Source organism: Bos taurus, chromosome 22 (assembly GCF_002263795.3).
Source record: "Bos taurus isolate L1 Dominette 01449 registration number 42190680 breed Hereford chromosome 22, ARS-UCD2.0, whole genome shotgun sequence".
In the NCBI taxonomy this organism is placed as follows: domain Eukaryota; kingdom Metazoa; phylum Chordata; class Mammalia; order Artiodactyla; family Bovidae; genus Bos; species Bos taurus.
Window position 1 is genome coordinate 7,774,326 of NC_037349.1, and position 13,143 is coordinate 7,787,468.

Sequence of the window (13,143 nt, forward strand, 5' to 3'; positions counted from 1 at the left end):
TCTAAGTCTCCTATTTCTGCTGGGGACAGCAGGTGGTCTACTGCTACATTTCAGAGCTGTTAAGAGAGACTGAAATGTTGACTTCAACTTAAAAGGACACGGGAAAGTCCACCCAACCAATTTCATGACAGGAAGTGTCTCCAAAACCCTATGGACCATTCTGGGGGCAAGGCTTCAGATGGTTTCTGCCCTGTGAGCTCTCAGGGTGGTTGAGGTTACAGATAAGTGATTCCAATTCATGGTGGAGAGCATATTTGAGGCAAGAAAGAGAAGTGACTTCGATGATCGGTTTCGAGGCTATGAGGAAAAGTGCAGGGCACATCTGGGGAAACGAACATAGTTTTCAGGCTGCGTTAAGAGTGAAAAGGGAATAACAAGCAAAAATGACAGGCTTTCTTTGAATATTTTCTTGAGGGTAATGAGTAGTCACTGAAGAGTTTTAAGTCAAGATAGAAGATTTACCTTTTAGAAAGATTATTCAAGGATGCAGAGTGAAAGAAAATTTAGGGACAGAAGGTGGGGAGGAGGTGCAGCAGGCCAAAGGCAATTGTGCCAGGAATGAGTAGTGAGAATGGAAATATTTAGAAGGTTGAATCAATTAGGACTGAGTAAATTTCTAGACTGATGCCCAATGAGGGGATGGTGGCTTCATCTAACGAGATAACATGACTCAAGAGGAAAAATAGTTTTAAGGTTTAAGATGAGCCAAAGGCATGTAACTAGGTAAGTGAAGGAGAAAAATATGGGCTGGGAGTACCATTTGAGAGTCATCAGGATAAAGTGGGCGACAAGCTTCAAATAAGGTACAGAGTGAAAAAGGAGGGCCTAGGGCAATGCTCTAAGCCACAGCAACACTAGTAAAACAAGCAGAGACAGGTGTCTGAAAAGAGAGGCTGTCTGCTGTGAGGAAGACCGGATCAGACACAACAGAAAACCACCCTTCTCCTCCTCTCCCACACCACATCCCCTAGTGTCAGAAAAGATAAACTGAATACACTTACAGCAAAGCCAAAAAATAAAAAGGCATGTCAAAGAGCAAGCTGAAATTTATGAAAACTTCCTGGAAGACCAAGCAGATGAGAGTATATTAGCAAAAAAAGAGAGTACATGTTTATGTGGCTGCCAACAGCTTCAAGGTAAGACCTCCTGCCATTTCCATAGGATAAAAGGTAGAAAGAATGGCTTATGTGCAATTAATTTTGCTGGTTTGGAGGCAGGAAATGGAGTTTCTGTTGGATGGCATCTATTTTCTTGGTAAGCTAAGAGGCCAGGACAAATGCTCAGGGCACGAGATGAGAGGTCAACAGGGCTAGAGTTAAATTTAAGGAAAGACTATTTGACACAGTCTCTATGGAGGACAGAAGAGAAAAGCAAGAGGTACAGGAAAGGCAGGACTGAGCTTTTAGACCAAAATCACAGATCAGAAATGGACAGCGTATATAGGAATAAAGGTTGATTTAGCCCACCAGGGACCGGTACACTGGTTCTGGTCCCAGTCAACAGTCTTGACCTTCAAGCAGTGGCATGACCATGAGTAGAGGTTCTTGAACATGTTTTTATTTTGGTGTCAATGTGTCAATCATTAGAGTTGATTGTATACAACAGGGGTTGGGAAACCATAGTCTGCAAGCTAAGAATGGTTTTACAGTTTAAAATAGCTTTTTTTTTTAATCAAAAGAAAAGGCTATTTAGTGACACATGATAATTTGATGAAAATTAATATTTCAATGTTCGTAAGTAAAGTTTTATGGACACCTAGCCATGGTCACTTGTTTAGATACCGTCAAAAGACGCCTTTGTGCTATAATGGCAGAGCTGTAACAAAGATCATTATGGTCCACAAAGCCGGAAATATATACTGTCTGGCCCTTTATAGGGAGGGGGAAAGAAAAAACCAACTCTTGATAGACAGCAGTTGGGAAAATAAAACTAAAATTTTACTTGGAAGGAAAAGAAAGCATCAAGAACAGCTACTTGATTCAAATGACTGGACTATTAGTACTTTATAAAATTAAAAAGGAGGGATATCTACTACTTGAACAATATAAAGATATGCAAAAACTCAAATCAAACCCTGATATTTTTAAATCCCCAGTGTATGGTGATATAGCCAGTTTATTCTTAATTAATTACATTATTGGCAGTCTCTGATGGACAATCACCAAATAAAAGCTGAGCAAAACGAGTTAACAAAAATCTTCCCTTTATATCTGTATTCAGTGAAATAACTAAAACAAAACAAAACAAAACAAAGCAAAGCCAGATGGATCAATAAGAATTGTACGCTGTTATAAAACCCCACAGGAAAAAAACCAGAAAGTCTCCTTCCTGACACCTCTAGGGAGGATCGTGGCTGGTTCTCCATATTTACTAAGGGAGGCCAAACACCTGTGCTTCACCAACATCAAACTTGGCTTTCCTATTTGATCTTCAAGAGACTTTAATTTTAAAATTTACTTCATTTAAAAAAGCTTTTCTTCAAGAGACTGTTTAAAAAAGGTCTCATCACTGTTAAATCCTAGGATCCAACTAAACTGCATTACTGTCCTAATAAAAAATGAAAAACTATGACTTCAAGAAATAGTAACAGCCTCACTCTCATACGTTCCACTACAGATGAATTATATTACTTATTGAAGATGTTTTAAAACTCTATTTTTAAAAGTTGTATAGATTATTAACAAAATATTATTTGATAAAACAAGTCCACACAGATCATAACTGTCTTGTCCTTTGACTCATACTGCTAACAAAAAAAAATATCAACAGTTAATTTGTTTAGGATTTATAGAAATTCTTCCATTATAACAATTTCTACAGTAATCAGTGGTAGTAATATCAGTATAAAATGGAGTTATCTACATGCTCAGTTTAAAAATTATAAACTTAGTGTGCTTTTTGTCTTTAATGGGATCTTGAAATCTAAATGAATTCCAAAAATAGAATGCACTTTGAACATCTTTTACCTCTATTTTTGAACATCTTTTACCTTTTAAATGAAGGTATTTACTTATCTGAAATAAATATGCCTTCAGATAAAAGGATAATCTTTGGAAATTATTGCTTTAAAGTTAAGACAGTTTATAATCCTTAGCCAGATTTTAGTCTATGTAGAGAATGGGATTTTATTATCTTTAAGTAGTGTCACAAGTAATGAAAATACTGAAAATAGAAAAAAAATGAGAAGGAATGAAATGTGCAACAATAAAGTGAAGACAATAAAAAAAATGAAGCAAAATTCATAAATATTTTTCTTATGATTTCCCTTCCACATCTCCCTCTCACATAGGTTAGAAATTCTCATGTAGACAGCTGGTGTCCTAAAGGAAGATACTGAATAAAATTTCACCACTGCCAAACACACTGCTGAAAATAGAACAAATGAGTACATTTTACGACAAAACTTTACATTTTAAAACAAAAATTTCACAGTACACATGCAGAGTATACATAAGTACTTACATATACTTTAATCAGCATTAAAAGCTGAACGAAGTTCTGAAGATTTTTATGAACTCTTTCAACATAAGAAATGTTTTTCTTTTTATTACTCACAAACTATAGGTGAAACCGTATTTTATGCTTTTTGTTTTTTAATGGCAGATCTTGTCTACAAAATTGCTCTTTTAAGAATATATTTGTTAATAAAGAAGAAAACTGAATAAAAAGTTAGAAACTTTTTTCAACTTATCCCAATTATTTCCTTTATAAATAGTAAAATGTTTTTAGTAATACAAATACTCACCCTGACTAATTGTAGAAGAGTTGTGCATGTGACTATATACTCTTTAGTTTATAGCCTTAGATAATCCCTCTTTTAGAGAAGCTTAAATAGTTATCAGAGAGCAACTTCTAAATTATGTATGATATCAAATACTCAATTTCAATTATGTTGAAAAGATCATTGCCATTTTAGGGCAATAAATAAATAAAAATGGCTTATAGTTTTTTGTTATTATTTACTTCTTTTTTGGGGCAATATAATAATGATACCTTATAGGAGTAATCTTAAATACTAAAACATACCTTGCCATGAGGATCAGCAAACATTCTTGTGAAAATTTCACATAATCTTTTCAGTTCAACTCGACTGTCAAAATAATAAAGTGGCTAATTAATACACTGCTGTAGGAAGAAGTCATTTAAAAGTGACTTACATATATATTTGGGCTTCTTTTTTTTTTTTAAGCCCCGCACTGCCCCCCGCCCTGCCCCCCCTCACCACAAAAAAATTCAGCTCTCAAAATTGAGCAATTTGTAGGATTTACTAGTCAGGGCTAAGTACAATTTATCAAATGCAACAATAATTCTGTAGTAATACATACAATATTTTAAAGGTTGAAAGTTATATGAAATTACAACTGTACTTTATTAATGTAGCACAGCAGAGTAAACTATACAGATGACACTCCCAGCACATGAATCTTACCCTTTTAAATGCTTTTATGTTTTCTTAAATTTTGCCACCTGAGGGCTAAAATCTTTTTAAACTACGACTACTTCTTTGCCATTTAAAAGAATACATTGAACCTAACACTAATCTAACCTTGGTGGGGTTGGAAACAACATTATGATGATTTATTGTAGTGATTCATGAACTATAATATGTAATATTGATGAACTGTAATAATATGTAATTAAAATATATTAGGAAGTACATAGACAAACACTGTAAACTATACAGTTCTAACACCTCCTAAAATCAAACCCTAATTTCAGGTATTAAGGCAGGAAGTAGCCCTCTATTTTCCATCATACTGAAACTTACAAATTTTCTGAAACTAGGTTCCTAAAGGGATAGACTGTAGAGATTTAAAACACTACACAGAGAGGGGGAAAGCAAGCAAGAGCCAGTAGGACAGGAAACCAAATCAAACCCAACTAAAAATCAATATAAACTTAAAAATTTTTTTATTTTATTTATTTATTTACTGGTGACATCTCATGACACGTGGGATATTAGTTCCTTAACTAGGATCACACCCGTGCCCCCTGCAGAGGAAGCATGGAATCTTAACCACTGGACCACCAGAGAAGTCCTTAAACTTCTGTTCTTAGAGAAATGCACTCCAAATCCATTTCATATTATATCAAGATTCAAATATCACATGAACACCAGGAATATACCTTCATTTTCAACAGAACATAAATATTCTTTCGTCTCACTGAAAAACTTATCAGGAATGAATTTTAATAAATGAGTCAACTTTAATATTATGTATACTTTATTATACATAGACCATCCCTATGGAAAAGAAATGCAAAAAAGCAAAATGCCTGTCTGGGGAGGCCTTACAAATAGCTGTGAAAAGAAGAGAAGCGAAAAGCAAAGGAGAAAAGGAAAGATATAAACATCTGAATGCAGAGTTCCAAACAATAGCAAGAAGAAATAAGAAAGCCTTCTTCAGCGATCAATGCAAAGAAATAGAGGAAAACAACAGAATGGGAAAGACTAGGGATCTCTTCAAGAAAATCAGAGATACCAAAGGAACATTTCATGCAAAGATGGGCTCGATAAAGGACAGAAATGGTATGGACCTAACAGAAGCAGAAGATATTAAGAAGAGATGGCAAGAATACACAGAAGAACTGTACAAAATAGATCTTCACAACCCAGATAATCACGATGGTGTGATCACTGACCTAGAGCCAGACATCCTGGAATGTGAAGTCAAGTGGGCCTTAGAGGTGATGGAATTCCAGTTGAGCTATTCCAAATCCTGAAAGACGATGCTGTGAAAGTGCTGCATTCAATATGCCAGCCAATTTGGAAAACTCAGCAGTGGCCACAGAACTGGAAAAGGTCAGTTTTCATTCCAATCCCAAAGAAAGGCAACGCCAAAGAATGCTCAAACTACCGCACAATTGCACTCATCTGACACGCTAGTAAAGTAATGCTCAAAATTCTCCAAGCCAGGCTTCAGCAATACGTGAACCGTGAACTTCCTGATGTTCAAGCTGGTTTTAGAAACAGAGATCAAATTGCCAACATCTGCTGGATCATGGAAAAAGAAACAAAGTTCCAGAAAAGCATCTATTTCTGCTTTAGTGACTATGCCAAAGCCTTTGACTGTGTGGATCACAATAAACTGTGGAAAATTCTGAAAGAGATGGGAATACCAGACCACCTGATCTTGAGAAATTTGTAAGCAGGTCAGGAAGCAACAGTTAGAACTGGACATGGAACAATAGACTGGTTCCAAATAGGAAAAGGAGTACGTCAAGGCTGTATATTGTCACCCTGCTTATTTAACTTATATGCAGAGTACATCATGATAAACGCTGGACTGGAAGAAACACAAGCTGGAATCAAGATTGCCGGGAGAAATATCAATAACCTCAGATATGCAGATGACACCACCCTTATGGCAGAAAGTGAAGAGGAACTCAAAAGCCTCTTGATGAAAGTGAAAGAGGAGAGTGAAAAAGTTGGCTTAAAGCTCAACACTGAGAAAACGAAGATCATGGCATCCGGTCCCACCACTTCATGGCAAATAGATGGGGAAACAGTGGAAACAGTGTCAGACTTTATTTTTCTGGGCTCCAGAATCACTGCAGATGGTGACTGCAGCCATGAAATTAAAAGACGCTTACTCCTTGGAAGGAAAGTTATGACCAACCTAGACAGCATATTCAAAAGCAGACATTACTTTGCCAACAAAGGTTCATCTAGTCAAGGCTATGGTTTTTCCTGTGGTCATGTATGGATGTGAGAGTTGGACTGTGAAGAAGGCTGAGTGCCGAAGAATTGATGCTTTTGAACTGTGGTGTTGGAGAAGACTCTTGAGAGTCCCTTGGACTGCAAGGAGATCCAACCAGTCCATTCTGAAGGAGATCAGCCCTGGGATTTCTTTGGAAGGAATGATGCTAAAGCTGAAACTCCAGTACTTTGGCCACCTCATTCGAAGAGTTGACTCATTGGGAAAGACTCTGATGCTGGGAGGGATTGGGGGCAAGAGGAGAAGGGGACGACAGAGGATGAGATGGGTGGATGGCATCAATGACTCGATGGACGTGAGTCTCAGTGATCTCTGGGAGTTGGTGATGGACTGGGAGGCCTGGCGTGCTGAGATTCATGGGGTTGCAAAGAGTCAGATACAACTGAGCGACTGAACTGATCTGATACTTTATTATTTATTTTCATTTAATTAATAACATTTTTATTTAATAACTATTTATGAATAAAAAGTTTCCTTTAATAATGTTTCTTTAAATAGAGCAAGATAATTATAATTAAAAAAAAATAACAACAGTATGGATGGTCCTAAAGGGTTAGGGCTTGGGATAATATTCTGATGCCACTTTTTGAATTCGGGACACATATGAGCCCATACTAATATCTTTAAAGTGTTATGAAAAAGTCAAGTCAAAAAGTGCTAACCAGGGCCTTCCCTGGTGGCTCCGTGGTAAAGAATCTGCCTGCTAATGCAGGAGAGACAGTCCCCAGTCCAGAAGATCCCACATGCCATGGAGCAACTAAGCCCCTACACCACAACTACTGAGCCTGTGTTTCAGAGCCTGGAAAACACAACTACTGAGCCCACGAACCGCAACTACTGAAGCCTGAGTGCCCTAGAGCCCATGTTCTGCAACAAGAGACGCCAGCGCCGTGAGAAGCCTGCGCACTGCAACCAGGGAGCAGCCATGCTCCCGTCACTAGAGAAAAGCCTGTGCAGCAGTGAAGACCCAGCACGGTATGCTATGCTATGCTATGCTAAGTCTCTTCCGTCGTGTCCAACTATGTGCGACCCCATAGAGGGCAGCCCACCAGGCTCCCCCGTCCCTGGGATTCTCCAGGAAAGAACATTAGAGTGGGTTGCCATTTCCTTCTTGAGTGCGTGAAAGTGAAAAGTGAAAGTGAAGTCGCTCAGTCGTGTCCGACTCTTAGCGACCCCATGGACTGCAGCCTACCAGGCTCCTCCGTCCCTGGGATTCTCCAGGCAAGAGTACTGGAGTGGGGTGCCATTGCCTTCTCCGACCCAGAACGGTGCCCCCTCAAAAAAGCGCTCAACAGACAGGATAATTATTTGAAGACAATGTAACTCACCTTAGCGTTCTCTGGTTTTTTAGTAAGTTCTGCAGACCCAGGAGGCCTTCCTTCCTTTCTGACCAGTTGGAGCTGGCACATCTGTTGAGGACTTCTGCCACGTCTTCTGTCTGCCTCATGTATGTGGGAATACTACCGTTCCGAGAGCTGTAGGAGCGTTCCGAACAAGCACTGGATGCATCGCTGTTCGCATCATCATCTGAGTGCATCCCGTAAGATTCGTATCTTCTTCGAGCAGGTTTTTTCTGTTATACGTAAAGACTCTCATTAGTGGTAGCTAAAATAACATGCCGGTATTTCACGATTTCTACTGACCAGAAAAGGACTGGCCTTTGTTTAAAAATCAGTGTAAAGCATGCTGCTAATCATTGTAATAATAAAATGTTGAAATTTTAGTTTTTTTCAGAAAACATGTTTTAGGAGTTAGTAGGAGATGAAATATTCTTTAACTATGGGGAGTGGTAGAAGCAGAATAAAACTACTATATGGAAGTCAGATACATAAAGTGGGGAGTGCTAAAAACATGAGGTTTTTCCTTTTCTTTTTTCTTTTTGTGGAAAACCAAGAACTACTACCAGAGTGTAAATGAACAGGCTCTGTGCTAAAACTCTGAGTTGTTACAAAGAAATTATAACCTTTTTAAAGGATGAGAATGGACGAGAAAAACCTGTTTCCTGTGTAAAGTTCTATTTTTTCTGTCTCTCTACCTCCCTTTTCCTCTATTCTTCTTTCACTTCCATTATCATTTCTCTGCCGCTCTTCCTTCACTTGTACCCATCCCTGATGTTTCTTTGAGAAGAAAACCACAAAGAATGATGACAGCCCGTTTAGCTTACTCTTACTTTTAGGAAGCAAGCTCCTGAAGGGTTCTCCATGCTTTCCCTAATGTGTCTAAACTATCTATTTCAATATATATAAAAAAGTATTACTTTGATTTCTTCACATCTGAAGTTATAAAACTGCTAATTTTACCTTGAATATTAAAAGTGAAATGAGACGGAATAGATTATTTGAGATTTCCCTGAGAGAATCAGAATTAAGTCTTTATGTAATCTGATATGTGAATTCAGGCTGGTGAGAGATGAAGATGTTTCTATGAAACACTGAAGAACAATAATTTTACATAGCTCTGGGTGACTTAAATTATTCAAGTTTAAAATCTAAAAGAAATATAACCTGAACTTAATTAAAAATAGTTTTTCATTGACTTTCCATCACTAAATTGATTTGATTTGGAGGCACCAACAATTTAGAATGGCAAAAACATGATACTTTTGTTTTAGGCTCCAAGTTTTGTTATAGACATAGCGTCAATGACATCATCGCATTTGTGCAAAGTAGTCAGGCTCAAAGGATGAAAACCCCCACAGGACACTATTTAAGTACTATCTCCCTACTGATAATCATATAATCATATGTACAGAAAGGTGATGTATGTCTAAAGATTTTATTACTTCCACTTGAATTTTTTATAGAAGACTATCATCTGTTAAACTGATGAAGGCAAGAAAAAAACGTTATGGTACCATAAGATGTCAGAAAATAGCAATGTCTATACCTTAGTCCGTATGTCTCCTAAGAGCTGAGAGCAGTAGATTTTTAAAGAGAAAAATTGAAAATAATGAAGAACATTTTGCTAAACAGCACAGTGAAGTAGGCATAAACAATGCCCATAATCAGAACCATTAAGCTTTTAAATATTTAGATACATAAGAACTGCTTATTAGCAGGTTATATCTTTAATCTTGTCAATATCCTTTAGTCCAAAGAAAAATATGTAAGTTACAGAAATATTCACATAACCAATTTCCCCAAAAAACTCAAGTCTTCTTCCTATTTGTATCTTTTTGTCATTCCTAAAACTTAATTTTATTTCTATGATTTTCCCTAGGTCCAACCAGGCTTAATAGTTAAATAGTCTTTTCCTAAAAATTGATAGTTATAATTGGAATATCTATGCTATGCAAATAATGGAAGTAGACACAAATTATTGGGATTTGGTTTTTAGCACTGATGGCTAAATATTCCTCATATAAACCAAATACATCTTATTATAAATAATAGGATAAAGATTATTCAAGAGTAGTCCAATCAATTCATAAAATTTGTATGAATAGAATTTAACTAGTAAATCCTTCACATAGAGGAAACTAGAAAATGTGATTTGAGAAATACACTGATCAGGAAGAATAAATTTAAAACATATGACTAATTTAATACCATCAGAATAAGATGTGATTAATATATCCCAAGCTCAAGAGAACAAAGTTCATATTTAGTAAGTATTTTTATGAAAAAATATCAGGTGGCTGAGGTAAAGAAAAAAATTCAGCACAGGGCAGAACCTCACATGTGATTACATTTAATATGCTATAGCTATGACCGATGAATATTTTTAAAAACTTGCTTTTCAAATATATGTGGCACATGGCGTATCGGCAATGGTTAAGAGGTGGCATGCAGGTTTAAAAGGCACAATGTACTTTCTTATTTTAAAACAAACATGACACCTTTGTTAAGTTCTGTGTAAGAAAATGAGTAGATGCTTCTCAAAAATAGGATTAATGTCATAATTTAAGAGAAACTGTCATACTGAATTGATGAGGGAAAAAGGCAAAAGCCAATCATAATCACTGTCTCAAGTACTTCCTTCATAATTTCATGGGGAGGAAAAACTACAGTGATATCTGTACGTCACTCTTCTGACAAAACCATCACGGATCTGTAGGTGATATTTTGAAGCCTCACTGTTTAATGTTTCAGGTTTAAAGAACTAGAAAGATATCTTAAATATAATTTGTTTTGAAATTGTACTTTCTCTCAGCTCAGAAAATACAAATAAGTAAAAGACTATACAAACTTTACTCCAAACGAAAACAACCCCTAACTACTCAAGGTTGAGCTAGCTTTGAAATTATACACTTGCAGTGTACATATTTACATACTCATCTGTCTGCCTTTATTTTCAGTGTACTACAGTGCATAAAAACACTGTATTAACAATACCAGTATTTATATTTCTGACATTCCATCGTGGGCCTTGGCTTAAAAACCTGACCAATTAATAAAGATCAACAATAAATTATACTGTTTTGCTTTTTATACTGCCACATTTGATCTTCCTAGATTTAATCCACAAGAATCTTCCATCTCCTTTCCCACACTCGTGGACTGGCTCACTCATATATTAGTTTCATTAACTGGAACATCTATAGTGATAAGGAAATGGACAAGAGTACCAAGGCATCTGCCACTGCCTCCTCCACGTCGGAACCTGTGTTCAGGACTCGCATGGCACTGACCGAGGATGACAGTCGGCTTGATTGGCTGATCCCATACCCCGGACCTAATTCATCAGAAGAAGGAAAACAGCTTTGAGAGAGCCGTAAATGTAACATGGTCAGGCTGGAAAGTTTGAGATCCTTGAGGAGGAGGGAAAAAAAAAAAACCAATGGGGCAAAGCATTTTAAAAGCAATATTGTATTCTCTGGGTACATTTAGTTTTGGTCAAATAAAATGGTAAAAGCAATTAAAATCACGAACAATGTGTGGCAAGTGAATTTAAGGAACAGTTGCTATGATACATTTATCACCAGAAGATAGAAGAAAGTATGGCTAGTCAACTAAGGGCTTGGAAGTAGGTAGCCCTGTAATTAATTCAGTTCTATCAGTCAGGCAAATTTCATCCATGTGGGTGAGCCACAGAATGGCCCGGAACAAAGATCAATCCTCAAACCAGTAATGATTAGGGAGCTCAATGAAGCCATGCCAAGAATTTACAAGGAAAAACTCCTCCAATGATTCTCTCTTCTCCTTCAAGATAGTCTGATTCATTCCATAACTAAAAGACATATCATTTGATATTTGTTAAGCACCTACTATTGCCTGACACTCTGAAGTATGTAAAGACAAATCATAGTTGGGTTCTTCTCCTCAACTACTTGTTACAATATATCATCATTTACAATTAAAACACTTCATCCACCATTTTGGTTTTTTTTTTTTTAACATATATACAAAAGATGAAGTACATAACAGAGAACATAAAACAATTCTATTCTATTTTAAAATGACATAACTTAGGTTATACAAAAGAAAAATGTCCATCTCCAGTGAGAAAAATGCTCAAGTAAGATTGCTGAAAGGAAAAAAGTTACTTGGGGGAAAATTAACAACAACAAAACACACAAATGACTTATTCTTCAACAAATTAAAATAAAAACAAATCAATTTTAAAACATGATTACTCAATGGGAACTGAAAAGGACAAAAAACTGAGATGAATGCACAGATGATAGTGAAAATGTACTCATCCTTCACCTGAGACCCCATACACATCGGGGGCGTAGAGGGCACCAGTGGATCTGGAATGGTGTCTGGAGGCTGGAATAACAGGACCATACAAACCTCATCTATTACCACAGAAACAGGAATAGTGGCAGCACTACAGTCAGGCAAGGACAGTCAGTTAACAATGGTATTGTACTACTCAATGCTTAAGGATCAGAATAGTGCCTTAGATAAGGGCAAATATCATCCTTGACACACAACAGATCTTACACCTAAGGGGACAGACATAAGCCCACAGGAGACAAAGAGGCAAGTATTCAAATGGAAGGAAATGTCAAAAGTACAAGCATGAAACAGAAAAATGAACACTGCAATTTAAAAAAAAAAACCACTATGGTAAATAGTAACCAATAATAATCTTATCTCCTCTAATCCTGAACGCAGGGAGGTAGTTGTTACTATTCAATTTGACAAATGGCTAAACTAAAGCACAGAGAAAGGTTCATTAATTTGATCAAGGCCACACTCAGTAATTGTAGTCTTTCAGGGTCTTTGCTCTTGAACAGTACACATACCATCCTCACATTGTTCAAAAGATAACATACCTCATTTATATTAGCATAAACATTTTTTATAATGGTTTACACAACCTAAGTGCGGAATTCAGTAGATTTAAATATCAAAGCACATTTGAACACCAAAAGGGGAATATTACTGATTTGATTTAAAAAATCTAGAAATATGTGACTTTTCCCTATATTTATGACATCTCTCTAAATCTAAATTTAGTCTATTTTAAAACTTTA

At 36.5% G+C, this 13,143-nt stretch overlaps 1 protein-coding gene across 37 annotated transcripts in view; it reads right to left on the reverse strand.

Annotated features, from left to right (window-relative positions):
• The window catches only part of CLASP2 (cytoplasmic linker associated protein 2), a 175,597-nt gene that overhangs the window by 40,686 nt on the left and 121,768 nt on the right, over positions 1-13,143 (reverse strand). For 13 of the 37 annotated variants that reach the window (NM_001191201.3, XM_059879729.1, XM_059879728.1 and 10 more), the window contains 4 exons: positions 11,287-11,393; positions 9,606-9,629; positions 8,048-8,292; positions 4,027-4,090 (listed from right to left, as the gene is read on the reverse strand). In NM_001191201.3, coding sequence (NP_001178130.2) covers positions 4,027-4,090; positions 8,048-8,292; positions 9,606-9,629; positions 11,287-11,393 — 440 coding nt within the window. Of the gene's footprint in view, positions 1-4,026; positions 4,091-8,047; positions 8,293-9,605; positions 9,630-11,286; positions 11,394-12,367; positions 12,431-13,143 lie in introns of all 37 variants that reach the window. The other 24 variants (XM_059879706.1, XM_059879709.1, XM_059879705.1 and 21 more) reach the window with 3 other exon arrangements.